We start from the raw sequence: 19824 nt of genomic DNA on the forward strand, positions 1-19824 counted from the left end.
TTCAAAGAACTTGGCATTCAAATTGAACTTCCAGTCAGAATGATTTGTGACAGCAAGTCAGCCATACAAATTGCTGCAAATCCAATATTTCATGAAAGAACCAAACACATAGACATAGATTGTCATTTTGTAAGGGAAAAATATGTCAAGGAGTCTTGAAAACTGAATTCACACCCACTGGAAATCAACTAGCTGATCTATTCACAAAGAGCCTCGGCAAAGCCCAACATCAACTACTGCTGAATGGTCTAGGAGTACTGGACTTGTTTAAGCCATGAGCTTGAGGGGGAGTGTTGACTAAAAGGCATGGTTAGTCAAGCTACCATGGCTAACAAATGGTAGTTAAGCTAACAAGAGTAGTTAATTGGTTGTTAGAAATTAACTGATTAGCTATTAGTTAGTTACAAATACTGTTAGAGTGTATATGTGTACACAATACATAATACAGTACATATACATATATACATATATACATGTATCAGAGAGAAGATGCTAATGACAGATATTTCTTTCTCTTTCTACTCCTCTCTCTATACTCAGATTTCTCTCTAAGCTTTCTTCTTCCTTGTTTCTCTTCTATTCTTCCTCCATTAATGGAGGACTGATAACCTCCATTAATGGAGGACTGATAACCTCCATTAATGGAGGACTGATAACCTCCATTAATGGAGTTTTAGCAAAATTTTATGAGCGAACGTCTACTAAAAAGTGATTATTTACTTATTTTTTCACTTCTCATTTCATACGAACTCCATATGAATTTAGTCTTCAGTCTCACCATCTCATCCATATTGCTTTTAGTAATGTGTTCTTCTCTCACACTTTTGTATGGTCACCTATTTTGCTTCTTGCTTCGCCTCTTTAACGTAATATTTCTTTTACTAGGACGAAGTTAATATTTAAGTGTAAAATTGTAGTTAAATTATTGGATAATACAAATATAATTTTCGAGACACTATTTTACGATACAATAAAATTCACCATTTTTTCTGCATATTTTTTCTTATAACCAACAAATATTCATCAATTTTGTTCCTCAACATTTGACATTATTTAGTAGTGTGCATCTTTAAATGTGAATTATCACTATTTTCTTTTCATAATTTCCATAAAATTTAATAGATAGAATTTGATAAATATTTAATGGAAGACTAAATATTAAATATTAATTGTCAAATACATACTCAAGGGACCATTTTGTTAACTAATACTCCCTATATTTCAATTTAGATGACATTTTTTATTTTTCGAGAGTCAAACACTTTAAGAAATATTTGAATAACACACAAAATGCTTTTACACTTTTTAAAAGCTGAAAAAAATACAAAAAAACACAAGCCACTTAAAAAAGCCAATCCAACATCCTTTTAACAATGACTGAAAATTTGTGCATGAAATCTTCAAATTTTTTGAAATAAATTTTTTAATATATTTGTAAATTACGTAAAAATATATTATAAATCACAAAATAATAATTCAAAATATCTAAAAATATATAAAAAAATTTACGATTAAAAATAAAACTTATTTGAATTTCGAAATCTGGTCTGACAAAGGGAGTAGCAAACTTTAAAAGGACTAAAATCTAAATATATACTCAAAGGACTATTTTGAACCTCTATTCAAACATAAGGTATCATTTTCATCATTTTCTCTTTTCCTGCACCCTCCAATTCCTGCAATTTCATCCTTCTTCCTGTTTTTCCCTCTTTTATTCTTCAGTCTCATCCATAATATTACTTTGCACTTTGCAGTAATGGGTCGATCTCTTCTCTCCCATTTCAATATGGTTACCTATTCTGCTCCTCGTTTCGCCTCTTCAACGTATTCATCTCTCTCTCTCTCTATATATTGCTCTGTTGATTTTTTCCGTTTATCCATCCATTAATTATCTTCAATTTTGTTTTTGTTTTCTGTTTATTTATATTGATTTATAAGGTCTTGCGGATTAAGTATTGGTGGATACTTGAGAAGAACACAGCTAATTCGTCAACAGGACGGTCGAGATTTCCGATGCTTTTGCAGTAGTGTAGCTGTATCTGAACCTGTGAAGAATTCTGAGTCTTCTTCAAGTCCTGTAAGGTAATGCAGCTCGAATTATGTGAAATGGAATTTTTTTTGTACGTACGAATTAGCGAGTTTTACTCGATTGTGTTTTACTTGCTAGTTTGTATAATGCAACTGAGAAATATAAAGAGTTAAAGGGCAAAAACATAGAGAAGTATCTAGTTTTTTCGAGTTTTATAACTGAACTATCAGGTGTGCGAGTTTTTTACTTGAACTATCACCAAATATTTTATTAAAATATACCTCAACTATCAGTTGTTCCCTTTTCAAATAGAAAAAGGGAGCAAGAGATAGTTGAGGTGTGTTTCGATACATATTTGGTGATAGTTCAAGTAGAAAACTGGCACACCTGATAGTTCAGGTATGAGACTCGAAAAAACAAGATTTATTGGACAAAAAACCCAGATATATTATTTCTTTCTTCAAGCATTTCAATTTGATAGCTTGATTGTTAATGGACATGTTGATTCAATTAATGGATTGTGATTTACTTGTCGCTTTGTGTACTGCAACTGAGAGAGATAATTTTTTTAATTGGACAAAAACCCAGACACTTGTGGTTATGGTACCATAAGGCATGATCCGAACTTCACATGAGTGATTTTTCGAAAAAAGACATTTATGTGTAGTGCTAAACACTTGCTGGTTATTTGAAAGTTCAGATCACCATGATGGTTTATGATTTTCGAGATTAAAACGTTGTGCTTTTGTTCTTTTTCTTTTTCTTTAAACAGGAAGAGAATAGTCTCCGGTGTTCAGCCCACAGGATCGATACATCTGGGGAATTACCTTGGTGCCATAAAGAACTGGATACGCTTGCAGGTTGGCTTCTTTGTCATTTTTCTTATACTTTCTTGGGGGGGGGGGGGGGGAGAGTCTATGTAATAGGAGTTTTGATTTAGTTACAACATACTCCTAGCAATTAAGATTCTTTATTTTTGTTGCTGTCTTCTTATTTATAGTTTCTGAATATCCTATTGATGTTTTGTTTTGCAATCTGAAGCGAAGGTGCAAGTGCTTCCTACTAACGTATCATGTTGAATGGTGATTGGGTTTTCCACTTTTAGCTTTTACTCTAGAATTTGTTATGTTGAAAAAAGTTTGTGGATTTGTCTTGGTGTAGTCAAATTAGTTTACACCATATTGGAAATTTATATATCATCAATCTAAGACTTCCAAATTTCTATGACTAGTTTGATTTTTATTCCCTCACTGATATCCATTTCACAATGGAGGCCAGTATCAGCCAGGAAAACTCAGTTGAATGAACATTGTCGAATTCACACTTCTTAGTCATCATTCAATCATTCATCAACATCTTTTAGCTATATGTTACTGTAAAATTGCCCATCAAGGTCTCACGGGCAATGTTTAGGGCTTCGAACTTACATACTAGCTTGTTTATCAACTTGTTCAGTCGTTATGAATTAAATATCTGCTGATCCCTTTGGTTTTCTCTGCATTTTGTGTGAATGTTGTTGCCTCAGTAGGGTTTTCAAATGGAATGGTGAACTCCAATTGCTAACACAGTTTGATGAGGAAACAGTGGGTGTTATAACACATACATGTTAATGGGTTCCTGTTTTTGTTTGGGTTCTTCTTTCTAATTATTTGAATACTCAATTAAATGGCATGTTTTTTAAGAAATTCTGGAAATCCCTTAATGCTAGTATTCAATTGATTGGAACCCATAATGGCATAATGCTAGTATTCAGTTGATTGGAACCCATAATGGCATAATGCTAGTATTCAGTTGATAGTAAATGACATATTTTTAAAGAAATTCTGGAAATCCCTTAATTCTATTATTCAGTTGATCGGAAATTACAGCTTCTGTAACATATAAGATGTGTTAAGAGATTTACTATCATTTTACATATAAAATAAAAGATATTTGCTATTATTTTTTTTCCTATTTCTATGAGAAATATTATTGTATTTTCTTTTCAAAAATTTCAATATATATTTGAACTACTCTTTCAACAGCGAGTTTTCTCTTTTCAGGATACATATGAGACATTCTTCTTCATTGTGGACCTTCATGCGGTATTGTTCAAATTTGCAGACAATTCCTCAGTCTATATCATTTCTTTGCAATTTTCTCATGCCATTTTACATTTTATGGAAGATATATATGAACTTGCATTATCAAGTTAGTGGTATGAATCACTACTCCCCTTATATAAATTTAAACAATATCTGTATTCACTCAGTTTCGGAATATCATTGTAATAATCTGCATAATTTGCTAAACCAATATTCGGTCCTAGGAAATTTTAACATGAAGCGCATAAATCTTTCATCATTGTCCAGACGCTCGCAACTGGAAGTTAGTTCATTTAGGATTTTGACTGGCAATCTTGGTTCCCAGACTTTATTAGCTTAAATCCTAGCAGTAACTTCACTTTACTTTTTTTTTTTGAATAACCGTGGTGTTCGGGTCAGTTTACGTGCACTTCGACTATGCCACCAAGTACTGGCTACTTCCCAATTTCCGCCAACATATGCGCCGGAATTTCCCTTTTCCTCCTTTATATGGACTTCAAAGTACCAGTGGAAAAACAGTTATTTTCTTGTTTCTGTGATCATCATGATAGTTTTGACATCATCTAATCATAACGTTGATATGCTTTTAAAACTTTTGAGCCTCAATTTAGTGCACTAGTAATACAACAGGAGGAGCAATAGTACTTGCATTTCTTTTTAGATGCTTCATTGCAAGAGATTTGTGGTGGAATTGTTTGAGGAAGCTTTTAAAATAAGAATATGATGCACAGAGAGAGAAAGCACCACAGTGATGAATACAATAGGAAGCACCACGATGATTAAAATAAGATATGATGCACACAGGAACAATAGCCAGAATCACATATGCACAATTCTCGCCCCAAAATTCCTCCCTATACCCCTCCCACTGCATGTGAGGATAAGGATATAGTTAAGATGAAAAGGAAAAAAGAAAATAACCTTTGTCCTTTGGTCTTTTCTTTCACTTTATGTTTGAGGTTTATTCCATCTGGGGAAATTCCCAAAAATTAGAATTTTTGTTTTGTTTCATTCTTAAAGAATTACTCCTCCTTGGTGAATGTAATATTGTTTCAGACGTTTCCAGATAACTTTGCAATACGACGCACAACAATTGCTAAGGGCGACAAGGGATACAGCTGCTATTTATCTAGCATGTGGCGTAAATCCTTCTAAGGTCTGCTCTTATCTTCTCTAACATATATATCACATTGTAGCCTATCCCTTGCATTCTGATTACTGCGACTTTGGTTTCAGGCTTCCGTCTTTGTGCAGTCTCATGTTCGTGCTCATGTAGAGTTGATGTGGCTTTTGAGTTCTGCAACACCTATTGGTTGGCTCAATAGAATGATTCAATTTAAAGAGAAATCACGGAAGGCGGTGCGTTGTTGCTGTATGCAGCCCTGTCTCCACCGAGTGTCGATCTTTCAATATCTTAATTTCTGCCTTTTAGGATTAGGCAGCCTATACATATTTAACTCATCAAATCTTTTTGAAGGAATTTGATTTCAACCTTGTCATCTCATAAACTGTAATTTGAAGCTGCATGTGTAAAAGGTGCTATAAGTATGAACTCAACCAAAGGATGTTTTGGATAAACTAATAGTAGGTAGATTGATATCAAATATGAATACACAACCTGGGGAAAACTTCTATAAGTGGCAAAAGATAATTCATTGATTTTTCTCTGACTATCTTTACAAATGCCATTGATGTTATTGGGCTCATCATAAATGTATTCAGGTAAATATAATGCCTAGTTTTATCTGCAGATTACACTTTTGCTCAACATGAGTTTGCTGCTTGCCTCTTGAACTTATAGCCTTTAATGCTGCATAAAATCTTGGTGTTTACACACTTATTTTAGTTACTTGATCATCCTTTCTTTTTTATGGATCACTTCTTCTATTGTATACAGTTAGTAGTCAAGATCAGGTTTGGTATTTCTTTACTGTTTCTATAAACAACATTAATCAAACTTCATTTTGATTTGAAGATCTCAACTTTATTGATAGGCCAAATTCTCTGTAAGTCCCATGACCCAGTACGCATACCAACTACCATATGAATGCTTGAAAGATATTCTTTACAAGCATGCTTTTAATGGTGTATGCCTTTGGACCCCCTATCTCGAGCAGAAACATGTGTATCTGCTTGGGGGTTCTTCCTTTTCTCATTTCAGGCATCAAGACTTCTTCAAATTGTTGAAATAGCCGGTGCATATAATTATTAATTACTGCCTAAGATTGGAACCCAAAAAATGGAATGACCCTTTTCTCCCAACGATGTAAAAATCCAGACAGTTGGCTGCTGGTTTTGTCCTCTATCTGTTACAGAAACATCATAATTCCTGTGCTCACACTTAAGCGTTTAGCTCTATCTTGTACCTGACTGTTTTTTCAGAGTCTCTACCGGTTGTTTTTAATATATATTTCTCCTCTATGCAGGGGGATGAAAATGTGGGTGTTGCCCTTCTAACCTATCCTGTGCTAATGGCTGCTGATATTCTTCTGTATCAGGTGTTTCCCATTCCATACTTCACTCACCCTAGTTGATATGTCTCAGATTTATTTTTCATGAAGAAGAATCTTGATTTGTTTCATTCAGTATTTTGATTATCATCATAACTTGGGGTATCCTTGGCGGAGATTGCTAATGCCACTGCAGTCCCCAGCATAATTTTTCACCAACTCTAATCTTGACATGTGTGAATATGTGTGGATCTGATGTATCCGAGTATCTTTCTGCAGTCTGATCTTGTCCCTGTTGGAGAGGATCAGAAGCAACATCTGGAGTTGACACGAGAGCTGGCTGAGCGTGTAAACTATTTATATGGAGGAAGGAAGTGGAAGAAGCTGGGAGGGTAAGTCATAAGGTAGTCACGTTTTGCTCTAAATACATATATTTGGTTGGATACTTACTGTTTGTTGTTCGACTTATTTGTGTCCCTTCTTTTCTTGGTTACTAGGAAGTAGCTGATTCTGTTTCAACTTGTCAAAAGAAAATCACATTGTCATTTCTCTGTAACAGGAGAGGTGGTGCAATCTTCAAGGTGGATTCTCAACTGTTGTCTGGTTGATACCCTTCACTTCTATACATATTATTTGTATAGGTGAAAACACTTGTCAGTATGCTTTTGTCAATGCAGGTTCCTGAACCCCTTATTCCACCCGCTGGGGCTCGAATCATGTCCCTTACTGATGGTCTTTCCAAGGTTTGCAATCTTTAAGTTCAAACAACTTTTATTTCTTTCCTTTTCTTCTCCTGCACGGACTCTTTCTTAGAAGCTTAAAAGGTGCGTATGCACAGAAGACTACTAATGTAGATATCTTTTTTTTAAAGCAAAGACATATCTTAGATTCTTTTGTCTCCTTAATTCTTAAAATTCAATTTTAATTGGTAACAGTAGTAAGGAATCTAAAGATGTTGAGTACTCTACTTGAAACTTCAGAAATAGCAAGGCAATTGCGGATCTAAAACTCAGTAACTAAACTCTGAAATGCTTTGATTTCAGTAAAGTGCGGATGAGAAAACTCTTTTCATATATAACGTATGAAAAATATTCAGAGAGTTTCACACACTTCACTTTATAGTATCCTGCTAATGGTGAATTCTGATGAGAAGGTATATAGAGACACTAAATTACCATTCTAGTACAAGCGAACATATTTGATTTGATTCTACTTGACCTGCAGCAGAAACTATAACGATGCCTCAATGCGAAACTAGTTGGGTTTTTTCACATGCTGTATACCCGTCCTACTTTATTCGCACTTACTCCATTTGACCTACAGCCAAAATGTTCTTGGGCTAATCCTAACACGAAAGTAGTGGTAGCATTTCCCAAGAAAACATGATATGATGTTTTTGTTAGTAATTTCTGCTTCTGTCAACTTGATAGCACTTTTTCTGGAAACGTAGTCCACAATGTACAGACGGGAGAGGAAGGATTTGAATCGACATACAACACCATTTTACTTCCGAACTTCACTTTTAAGATAGTTTTGTGACATTTCCTAGACTCAAATGGTTAACACATTGCGAGACAAAAAGCTTACATGAGTGGACATAGGCATAGCCAATGTGGAAGTATGGTGTGAACCTCCCTTGGACACTAAGTACTTCCTCTCCATCTACAATGCTCTTCATCTTGCAATAGTTTCTGCCTAAAGCCTTTGTCATATTTGTCTCAGTTTCATTAATAAAACTGTGCATCTTTCCTATATATTTTTCTAATGAAGTGTGTTACAGATGTCAAAGTCAGCACCATCTGATCAATCAAGAATCAATTTGCTAGATTCAAAAGATGTAAGTAAATTTTTTTGGGTCATTTTTTTTGTTTTCAGCATTCTTTATGTATTTCCCTTTCAAATGTGGGTTTATGCATTTAAACAGGATCCTAAAAACTTGAATAGGCTAATTATATTCTGAATATGTCATTGTAAGAAGGAAAGAGAAAAAGACAATTTTGCAAGTTCTCATTTTAGGAAATCTGCAATTCCATCTAGAAGTTCATCATAAATACTTTTGAATTCTCTTTTCCTCTCTTTGTTTATATTTAGCTTATACCACATATCCATTATTGGTTCAGATTAACATATCTGAAAGTTACAATTAGTAAAAGAGTGTCTAGAGCATTAGTGCATTTCAGGGTCTTGTGTCAAGAAAGCTAACTCAATCTGAAAAGCTAGCAGTTGGAGTTGAGTTACGTTCAAGGTTCATTTTTCTTAACAAGGTATTAAAGCTAGAGTTAAGTTCAAGGTTCATTTTTGTTAACAAGGTATTAAAGCTAGATTCATAATTATTCTTGGTTTGAATAATGTCACGCTAGGTGTTATGTTGCATGTGCTCCAGAGGCATGTGCACACATTAGAGGTTCACATTGTTTACGCCTTACTCAACTTAAAAAGCTAGCTGTTGGAGTCGAGTTAAGTGCAAGGTTCATTTTTCTAAACATGGTATTAAATTCAGAAGTATTCATTCTCAGTTTAAGCAATGTCTTGCCGGGGTGTTATGTTGTCTGTGCTCCAAATGTCCAGCCTCTGGCATGTGGAGGCGTTACGGGCCCACATTGGTTGATAGTATGGGTTGTAGTGGCTTTATTAATAGCTAAGCAATTGGACTAAGAGTTGGCATGCATACTTGGCCATTTTTTGGGATTATTTGTCTTTGGTTGAATGTCCAACTTTGTCCTAAATTAATACTAACTCCTAAAAAGGAAACTCTGACCATATTTTATTAATGGTAAAAGATTATAATCTCTTTTTTTGAGAAAAAGTCTCATGGCCATTCTTTTATATTAGATAATTGCAGTTTAAATTCTAATTCAATACTTGTGTCATGTCAAAGTAAGTGTTTTATTGGAGTAGAGGGTCTAGGTATGAACTGTGAAGTTGTTGGCATTTTTTAATAGATCTTTAGCGGCGATGACCTTACGATACCAAAATAAAGCTTGGTTGGGTTAGTTGTTGTATGTTGAACATTAAACCTATTTCATGTGTAATGTGGGATTTTTTTATTCTTTTCATAGGTAATAGCAAATAAAATAAAACGGTGCAAGACTGATGCGTTTCCCGGGTAAGCATCCAATCACTTCTGGTGTAGACGCTTGTAGAATTTTTTTAAATCTTTTCCATTGAGACTTTAAAGTCTTGCTTTTACTTTCTAAAAGAAAAGGCTTCTCTAAGGGCTAGACCGTGACAAAGCACGTGAAATACATCCTTATAGCATAAAAAATTTTCTCATTGACTTACCTTCTTGTGCTGAGTTATAATTTCTTCTGTTGTTTTATTTGTCAATATACAGCTTGGAGTTTGACAATGCGGAAAGACCTGAATGTAACAATCTTCTTTCCATTTATCAGCTAGTTTCAGGCAAGACCAAGCAGGTGAATCACCTCATATTCGATGCTAATAATTTGTGTACATTATCCTTCTGTTTTTTTTCTTTCTTTTCATCAATACTATGTATGCCTCTTCTTTAATGGGTGACAGGTTAAGAACTTAAGTTTGCAGTTTATTTTCTGTGGTTCTTCTTGCTCATAATACAGTTCCTTGTGCTGTTAATTTTACAACCTAAGGTATTGGGAAATCAAGTCACGGCCTTGGTCCCATTTTATGTGATGCATACAATTGAGAGAGTCAATATCCTTTTTTTTTTAATCAAGGTAACGTGTTTTTTATATATAAGTAATCATCAGCATAAAAATGCTGGAATCCAAAAAGATATTTCGAACATCCTTGTTCTTCTTACAAAGATCCTAATACTTCTAAAATTACATCATAATTATCTATATTTTCAGATTTGCACCAAAACCCAAAAAGAAGAACACAGTTGGATTTAATCTTCTGTAAAGAATAGCTTGTGTCTTTGAATCATCTTGAGTTCCTCCTTCCAAATTGTCCACTAAATGCTTTTCTCTGACAAATTTTCTTTAACACAGATTTAGTGCCCCCCACCCCCACCCAAAGGTATGCTATATGCTTCTATAATAGTATTTGGGATAGATTTCATTTTATGAAATCAAATAGATTTCATTTTAAGAAATCAAATGTGTGTGTATATATTAGACAACTAGACATTTTACTTGTGTATATATATTAGACAACTAGACATTTTACTCGTACTCTTATTTGTCAATTGATTCTTCTCATTCTACAAGATACTAAAGTATTTGACCCTTCTCTGAATAATGAAACAGGGTATTCTAAAAAAAAAAATATTCCTCCTCATTCTACATAAACAACTTCCATTATTTTTCTTTCACTACTATCAATTTAATATGCAAGTCAAAGAAACTTCTCACATTAAAGGTCTGGCAAAATGTGTCATAAAATAGGTAAATTTCCTTCTTTTCTTTTGGGTGGTTGAGTTTGAGGGTGCAAAATTGGTTCCTTTTTCATTACATTGTCCAAGCAATACCAGAGAAGTTAAATCTCAATGACTTGATGTCGCAGGAGGTTGCAGAAGAATGCAGAGATATGAATTGGGGAACATTCAAAGTCGTGCTTACAGATGCTTTAGTTGATCATCTACACCCTATCCAGGTTTCTTCTTTCGCATATGTTGCCTTCCTGATAGCATTGTGTTAGTTGGATGATTGTGCTTGTGTAGTTGATATGTCCATGATATATTTATTTTAGATTTCCTTGTCAATTGCTTTGGATTTAGTTGGAAATTTTGCAAAAGTGCATCGGCATGCTTATATTGGAGAAACACAAGTGTGTGACCTAGTAGCCTACTTCTTAGTGTAGCCAATGTCATAGAGCTAGAAACTTGGTACAAAATATAGGTTTGAGAGTGGCAATAAAGTGCATGTAGTCCTTGAGGTTTCAATTTGCGACACTTACTCCCTAAATATTATAGTTACATTTCTTGTAATAGCTTGTGGGAATACACATGTTTGCATCTTTATATATGAATTTGGTGCTATCCTTTCGGTTACAATAAACTTTCTTGCTAGTATTTTGCATCTAGGTGTCAACTTGTCACATCAACTAACTCTTCATTTTCCTCTTGTACATCTTTTTTTGTTATAATTCACTTCACTTTTGATTGTAGGGTATAGTTTCTTCTATAGCCTTTTTTCTTTTTTCCTGTGAAATTGTTTGTGTTCAGATTTCTAGTAGGATACATTTTTGTTTAAAATGGACTAAGTTGAGCTTGGATAATGAGATTTGTCCATCTCTAATTCGCATCAGGCAACTGCAAGTCTAAAGATAATTCATTCTGACTGCAAGCCTAGTGTCTGGTCCAATGTTTTATTCCTTCAAAGATAATTTTGCACTTCTTTTGGTTTGCACTTTGCAGGTACGCTATGAGGAAATCATATCCGACTCAAGTTACTTGGACGAAGTTTTAGCAGAGGGAGCCCGAAAAGCAGCAGACATAGCAGATGTTACTGTAAATAATGTCTACCAGGCAATGGGATTCTTGAGGAGATGAGCATGACCGATGCTGCATGAACCAAAGATGCAGAGGTCAATGTGATATTTTTAAGGCATGCATGCATCGCTATGCGTTCCAGCCCCCACTGGAAATGTTGTTGTTTGATGCATCGCCGTGCGTTACATTTGATTTCTTTCTTTATACATGTGTAGATCTCAATGGAGGACGTATCACCAATTTTGCCATTTGTATTTAGTCAAGTTGTATAACTAAGCTCCCAACATTTTGACTAGATCATCTATGTTACAAGCTGAGACAAAAATAAACTGAGCATTAAATGGAAGTTAGAAACTTTGGGTATTTAATGGGGTTAAAATTCTCATTTAGCAGGGAGTTAATCTCCTGTTCTTTAACAGTTAATCAATCCAAAAAAAAAAAAGTTTTCGGCTTAACGTATGTTTTCCTATTTTTCCATGTTAAGTTGGTCAAAAATTTTGGAAAACATTTTCTCTAGAAAAATCAATTTCATAAAAACAAGGAACAAGACTTACCTAGTGAAAGTAGAAAAAGAGAAGTTAACAAATGACATTTCATATTGATGAATCTTTTTTGCCCCAACACATCTCATCTTCACCCCATTCCCACCTGCAAAACCTACCATAGTATTTGTCTAAATTATGTATAAATATTTTTGATTTACATTTGCATAAGAAAATAAGTAAAAAAAATCACTTATTTTTCATGAAAAACATATTCCTTCGTACAGAACACACCCTTAGTCTTAGTATTGCTACTTGTGGAATCGACTTATATTTGATAAAACCGTCTTACCCTATTTGTAGAGTGCTTGACAAATCCTCAAGAATGATACTTTTGGATAATCAAAAACTCCAGTAATAAACTCAAATTAAGCCAAGATAGCAAGCTATGCACAACACTTGATGGAACCCCAAAACAAAATTAATGCAAGAAAGCAGTATGGATTGCCGTCTTCCAGTATGATCTGAACAACAAAATACAAACGAATGGAAATTACAGTGAAACTATTCTTCAAGCATGTCGCGTGAATTGCGAACAGAGAAGCTGGAAGGATTGGATAGCATTGGAAGAAATATAATTAAAAGAAAAGCAGACACAGAGCCTAAAGATCCTGAGAAGACAACCTTGTAGATAACACTCAAATTTACATTAGAACTCAAGATGAAGGTGCAAGGAATCATGGAACAAACCCAATATCTTTTACATTAAAACAGGTGCAACAAATCATGGAACGAACCCAATATCCTTGAAGTAGTCATGCTCAAGGGCGTTCCGGGCAGTGATTCTCTTGCTGGGGTCTAGGCAAAGCATTTTCTGAAACATCAATAAGCCAGGACATGAGTAATGGGGCACGTATCTCAGCATGAGAGATTGAAGGCTAAAATATTCAATCATCTAATCATCAAACACTATTCATTGTGCACGTGAAGACCTACTCATAGTTCAAATGAAGAGAAGAACCAAAGTGATTCACCGAATTTGCAACATGAAAGTTGCTAGTTTCCATAGAAACAAACTGCACCATAATGACCCACCTCCCAATAAATGTCCTCCAAATAAAAAGGAGAATTGAGAAGGAAATGAAAAGAGACGCACAAAGAATGGAAAATGAAGGAGCATAGACTGAAGAAACTGAAACAAGTATATGGATGCAGATTCTAAAACGATTGAAAAGAAAGAAATGTAACACAAGCACAGAAACTGAGCACAGAAACTGGAATTCCTTGAAGAAAATTAATTGTCAGTCTCTTGCTGCTGTTACAATATCACGGGCAGAGATTCACCAAGCAGTTAGTTGTAGATGTTTTGCATGTCTTTCACTAGAATATCTTTCTCATTAGAAATCAATCGTGAAAGTTGGAGCTTCATTCAAACGTGTTTTTCATGCTCATAAGATGCATATACCATTTATAACTTAGAATGTGAACTTACACCAATGAGATCAAGGCCTGCTGCATCAAGATTAGGGACTACAGTTGCCAAGTCCTGCGAGTTTAAATGGCTCCAATTAAATAATTCATAGGATGTTATCCTCATAGTATAGAAGGAGTCAATTTATTAAGGGGAAAACATAAGAAAAACGTAAATTACCTTTGATGGCCATTTTGGGAAAGCAGATTTATAATCAGGGAGAGAAGTCACTCCAGGCCATGTATCCTCATTTGGCGTACCCACAACTCTTCATAGACGGAAAAAGTAGATAATCATGACATCATTGGAAATATTCAATAAACACAATGCAGAAGGAAACGAAAAGCTGACATTCCTTGATTCAAGAAACCTCACTCTAGCATTCTCTTTATATAGTTTGATGATATTAATAGTTATAGAACATGTTAACAGTGATATTTTGGATCATACACATCATAAAGACAATATATGAACCTTGTTAAACCTCATAGAGGGGTAAGGAAATGAACATCACAGTCCATCCAAAATGATGGCTATGGATTTCCGAACCATGAGGCTTACCCATGCCCTTATATTCTGTTCACTCAGCCCCCCACATTCTGCCTGCTCTTTGAGTTCTAATTATTTTAGTCTGTGATGCATAGCGGAGGTCAGTAGAATGTTCAATGCCTATTCCTTTCTAAGAAGGATTAGTTACCAGGACGAATATGGGATCTGCAATCTGTAGATAAGGAGGACACTTCCATTATCAAAGTATATTCTTTTCAAAGTAACTGGTAAAGCTGTTGTCATGTGACCAGAAGGTCACGGGTTCAAGCCTTGGAAACAACCTCTGGCAGAAATGTAAGGTAAGGCTGCGTACAATAGACCCTTGTGGTCGGGCCCTTCCCCGGACCCTGCACATAGCGGGAGCTTAGTGCACCGGGCTCCCCCTTTATTCTTTTCATAAGAAACATTGTTTTCATGAAAGAATTAGTGATGTACATTGTTTATCAGCAAGAATGATTATGCAGATTAAAACCTGAAGATCTTGAAAAGTTCGTCAATCTCGGAGTCACCCGGAAACAGAGGCCGCTGGTTCACCATCTCAGCAAATATGCAGCCAACTGACCAAACATCAACCGGAGTAGAGTAGTGGCGTGATCCTAGCAGTATTTCTGGTGCCCTGTACCATAAGGTCACCACCTGAAACAAAAAGTCAACTATTTAAGGCCCAAGGAAACAAAAGCTAGATAAATACCCTTGCTCCTACTATTGATGATGGGATGTTAGCTTGGCAAATACAGAAGATAAAAGAGTCTATCTGGGCCAGACCCCTGATCAAACTCTTTATCTTTATAAGACAACTTAAAGCTATAAATGGTGAAGAAAAACTTTGAAGAGAAGAAAAGTTGTTCGCATAGACAAGGTGTATCAGATCCTGAAGTAGGGCGCGTCAGATGTAAGAAAAGATTATGTTTTGCTCATAATTAGTTTCTCATCAGTCCTAGGGAACATTAAACAATGGTAAAATTTAAGAGAAGGCACAATGAAAGTTTCAGAGAGCTAAATACTGAGTGCATACCTCATGAGTGAAAGTTCTGACAGGAATGCCGAATGCTCTAGCCAATCCAAAGTCTGCAAGCTTTAGAACATTTGTACGTCTATCTATCAGCAAATTCTGAGGCTTCAGATCTCGGTGAAGAACTCTATGAGAATGACAATAAGCAATACCACGGAGAATTTGATACAAAAACATCTGCAAAATTGTAGAAATTACTTAATTGATGACCATGAACAAGAAGCCTGTGAACTTGAGAATAATCATGAGATAGTGATACTTCCTCAATCACATAACCAGATAACTTTTAATTTACGTATTTGTGGTCAGGGTGCCTCTCCCTCCCTTTTCCACAAAAGATGTAATAGAGTTGCAACTTACAAAATTCATCAAGCAGATAACACATAATGACAACCAGACCTCCAAAGGATCATCCAGTTCGTACTCACTTTTACAAGACGCGGATCCTTAGAGAATTCTGGACATGAGTCCATATGCTTCTTCAAATCCAAGTCGAGATATTCAAACACAAGATATAATCGCTTCTCACTGTGAACCACATCTTGCAACCTGTAACCAGATAGGAAGAAAACTGTCTTATAAAATGCAAAAATAGCTTTCCGATATTATAAAAGAGACTTTTTACAATGGTATCCAATATACAGATCGTGCTTGAATCTGCTGATTCAATTAGCCCCTCACCCCCACCCCCACGCCCCAACCGAAAAAAGCATTCCTAAACTCACTAACCCCATAATGGCGCAAATTCTATTTAGCTATCATCACCAAAATGAACCTTTGCACCCAGTTTCTTCACCTTCCAAACATAATCAGATACAGGACCAAATGAATTGTAATTTCAAATGTAAGATAAGCTAGCTCATACAAACAATAAATAAGAAGTCAGACGACGTCCCGTCTCCTAGCCATTATGATCTTAAATATTTCTAAAGTGTAAGGAATGATTAATAAGCTCCTTAAATTACAAATGGTCTCCACCTATTCTATTTAGATGCTGAACTTTACGATTGCCCAGAATCTAAGTAACACTATGAATATGCTTTAACCATCCCTACTACAAGTTGTAGCAAAAATAGGTCTATATCCATGTCACAGAAACAGCCCCTATGCAACCCAAATACACTTGAAGAAGTGCAGGACATAGAGGGGCGGAGTTTTCCCCAGTAAGAACTGGTATATCCCATGAGGTAGCCTTCAAAGCAGTAAATATGTACAGCTAAATCCTTCCCCAATCCCCAGAGCAGAAGGAAAAGCATCTCCCAACTATGCACTCCATATAGAAGAATTTAAGAAGATTAATACTTAAAAAACCATTCTTACATGGCGAAACAAGGGGTAAAAGGAAGATGGCCTATGCCAGGAAACAAATCAATATTTTACTGCTCAAGAAACTATAATAGTGAAGGCCCTGTGTAAACTGATATGGAGGCCGGAGGGGAACGAGACGTATGCATAAAACACATAATCTACATTACATTTATTGAATAACCACAAGAAATAGAAAATGCAGCCTCAATCACTCTCATCGCAATGACATCCATACAATAATGTTTTCAGGAGTAGTATATAAAGACCATATTGCCACAATATACCTCACAATGTTTCCATGCTGCATCTCTTTCAAGAGGGAGATTTCTCTAATGGCGGTGCTTGGCACACCCTCATCTTCCTGCTCCAGCCGAATTTTCTTCAGTGCAATAGTTTCATTTGTTACACGATCACGAGCTTTGTACACTACGCCATATGTTCCTTCACCAATCTTTTCAACTTTTTCATACTGCAATTACCCACAATATCACTTTCCAATACAAGCATCAGGTAAGCAGAAAGCAACTAATGATACAGATGAGAACTCCTTTACCTGGTCCATCTAGGTCAAGCTGGATGGACTCCTGAAAGGCAAAGCAAGAGGAACAAAAAAGAAATTTAGATGAAAAGAGGTAGTAAGAAAGAAAATTTGTCACAGATACCTTTTTAGTCCTTTTGATTAAGATCAAGTGCATTATCTGTTTTTCCAATCAATTTATTTTTTAACTTGGATTAACATTCAGTTCAAACTTGCCACTACTAAATGGGAGCAGCATCGAGGGGCAAACACCCAGAAACCCAACTCACCCGAGTTTCAAACAGGTGGGGTAACTGGTAATTTGCCAAGCTGTACTAGAGAAATATACCAAAATGACCATGTACTCTACACTAACAAGTAACATCTAACATTTTGAGTACATTTCAAATTCAATGCAGAACCAAGCAAGGTTCTCAAATGGCATATTTACAGAGAAAATTAAATACTCCCGGATAATAGTTGCAATTATAAAACAGAGGGGAAAATTAACTTCCACCCACTTTTTTTTTTGATGACTATGGTGTCGGAGCCAGTTTTCGCACACCTCGACTAATTACACAGGATACCTGCCACCTCCCACACGTAACACGTAACACGTAACACCAAAGTTAAGATGGATGGAAAGAATCGCCTAGCATTTTTTGTCTCTGCTAGGATTTGAACCTGAGACCCTATGACTCACAATCACTTTATCTATCACTAGGTCACACTCTTGAGTGCTAACTTCCACCCACATTTTTATATTTTTTGATGATCGTGGTTCATTAACCCCTGAGCTAAACTCTTGGGTGCTAACTTCCACCCACTTCATAGTTCATACTATTCATTGCTAGTAAGCCATTTCAATTCAAGCAACATCAATTTACTACAAAACCATCTTAATACACATTAGAGATCTCCAATGCACTAAACAGATAATCAGCTCTAATTCCCCAAACCTAATACCCGAAAATCAGCAGCAAAATGAGCAAAAGCAAGCAAAAAACTTAGAGGAACTCTAATTCATCGAAAATTAACACACAAAATGCCACTCATCCACAATAATCAGAAAAAGTAAAAAGCAATTAAAGCTATGAATCTATCGAAGATTTAGGGAAATGCGAGGAGGGGTAATGAATTGTGGCTCACTTGAGTATGAATAAAGAAGTAAATCGCCGTCGTGAAGCGGAAGATCGGAGATGAAAAGCTGCCGGCAGTACTGGCGGAGACGGAGTAACTAAAGTCGTGGTTGTACCACAGGGAACACTTGTTGGACTTGGAGTCACATTTATTTCCCCTCCTATGAAATATGGGGTAGAACAGGTTATTTTCCTCATCTTATTAATTTGGTTTGATTTTATCTTTTTTTTGTTTTTTTACCTTTAATTTTCTTTTACCTATTAAAATGTTTTTTTTTCTTTAATTTAATTTATACTTTTTAAAAAAAAATTGCACTAATAGAAGTTCATTTTGAGTACCTATATATCATTCAATCAATTAATTTAATTTTTTTTGACCGACATATTACGTACTCGGGTCAATATAATACTATATGCTAGTAATGATTGTTGACTGAGCCAAAATTGTCTTGAATATAAGTGAAAGAGAATAGTATATTATCGAACATTTATTTTAAAATTAATAATTTACTGATATTACGTGTATATTATATTATATTGTTGTTTTCAATATATGTTTGTTATGATTATTGCTTCATGTTTTATACTATTAAATTTATTGTTATACATTCATTATTTAAGTCATTTTGCTTGTGGTAGGATATATAGTTTATTCTAACCTTTTTTGTTTTTCTCTCGTAGGCGATGGGAAGGAATACATTCCTCCTTATAGACTTATAAACTTATCATTTTCTTTGATATTATCATACTCTTTGTGATCAGTGTGAGAAAACTAAACATTATTTCTAATAATCTCTAATTTATTATTATCAACTTAGTCAATTCAATTAGATTGATTAGCATAACTACAAACAACAAGTAATGTGACCAAAAAGCTTTGTCTTGTCTTTTTTTATCTTAACGAATGTGTACACGTTCATGATTCTTCTAGATACAATAAAGAAAAAAAACGTTTCTTATTAGAAGTTTATCATTTTTAATGGTTTAAACTATTGAACTCAAAATTATTGGATTTCTTTAACATTTCCACAAGCTTTATTTAGTTTGTGGTATAGTCCAAATCATCAGTCTGGTACTATATGTAACCTTTCCCCCAAGCAATATATCAAACATTTAAAACACTTTGGGAATTCAAGAATCAGATAGTATTGAAATGTATTGCAAAGCAATCCAGAAAACTATTGATATTAATATGGTTTGCTTCCTTAGTCAATCAAATCGTTATGGGTATATAAATTGCTTAAACAAAGGTTATGAACCTCATTTTGTTAGAAGTGATTTTTTTTCCTAACTTTTAATTAAAAGCCTAAAAATTTCATCCGTCCCACCTTAATTCATAAGAAAGAACTCTCTTTTTTGAAAAAATTTCT

General features: G+C 35.0%; 2 protein-coding genes across 3 annotated transcripts; one reads left to right on the top strand and one right to left on the bottom strand.

The window, feature by feature from the left end:
• The first annotated feature begins 1645 nt into the window (after positions 1–1645).
• On the top strand, positions 1646–12339 carry LOC129881920 (tryptophan--tRNA ligase, chloroplastic/mitochondrial). 2 transcript variants are annotated; one of them, XM_055956044.1, is made up of 16 exons: positions 1646–1824; positions 1939–2082; positions 2802–2889; positions 4072–4113; positions 5180–5269; positions 5350–5472; positions 6540–6611; positions 6843–6955; positions 7123–7144; positions 7241–7306; positions 8344–8400; positions 9623–9669; positions 9898–9979; positions 10172–10258; positions 10535–10562; positions 11049–11137. In XM_055956044.1, the coding sequence occupies exons 1-15, from the start codon at positions 1757–1759 to the stop codon at positions 10538–10540; spliced, it is 1107 nt and encodes a 368-aa protein (XP_055812019.1). In that variant the 5' UTR covers positions 1646–1756; the 3' UTR covers positions 10541–10562; positions 11049–11137. The 2 variants fall into 2 exon arrangements, with proteins under 2 accessions (XP_055812019.1, XP_055812013.1); XM_055956038.1 differs by lacking the exons at positions 10172–10258; positions 10535–10562 and adding an exon at positions 11902–12339 and having other exon boundaries at positions 1650–1824; positions 11049–11138.
• Positions 12340–12939: 600 nt separating this feature from the next.
• LOC129881938 (cell division control protein 2 homolog A) lies at positions 12940–18636 on the bottom strand. Its single transcript, XM_055956054.1, has 9 exons — positions 18465–18636; positions 17352–17382; positions 17083–17267; positions 15919–16039; positions 15494–15667; positions 14951–15114; positions 14110–14197; positions 13951–14004; positions 12940–13332 (listed from the first exon to the last, which is right to left on the bottom strand). Exons 2-9 carry the CDS (start codon positions 17358–17360, stop codon positions 13243–13245), a joined length of 885 nt encoding a protein of 294 aa, XP_055812029.1. The 5' UTR covers positions 17361–17382; positions 18465–18636; the 3' UTR covers positions 12940–13242.
• Positions 18637–19824: the final 1188 nt, after the last annotated feature.

Source organism: Solanum dulcamara, chromosome 1 (assembly GCF_947179165.1).
Source record: "Solanum dulcamara chromosome 1, daSolDulc1.2, whole genome shotgun sequence".
Lineage (NCBI taxonomy): Eukaryota > Viridiplantae > Streptophyta > Magnoliopsida > Solanales > Solanaceae > Solanum > Solanum dulcamara.

Bases quoted from the DNA above. Each gene is read 5' to 3' on its own strand.
- LOC129881938 (XM_055956054.1), bottom strand. The intron at 15,115-15,493 runs GTATGCACTCAG...TTTTTGTTTCAG, and splicing joins TCAGAACTTTCACTCATGAG to GTGGTGACCTTATGGTACAG. The intron at 14,005-14,109 runs GTAATTTACGTT...TTAAACTCGCAG, and splicing joins TCCCAAAATGGCCATCAAAG to GACTTGGCAACTGTAGTCCC.
- LOC129881920 (XM_055956038.1), top strand. From the start codon at position 1,757: ATGGGTCGATCTCTTCTCTCCCATTTCAATATGGTTACCTATTCTGCT. The intron at 5,270-5,349 runs GTCTGCTCTTAT...CTTTGGTTTCAG, and splicing joins GTGGCGTAAATCCTTCTAAG to GCTTCCGTCTTTGTGCAGTC. The intron at 9,980-11,048 runs GTGAATCACCTC...TTGATGTCGCAG, and splicing joins TTTCAGGCAAGACCAAGCAG to GAGGTTGCAGAAGAATGCAG.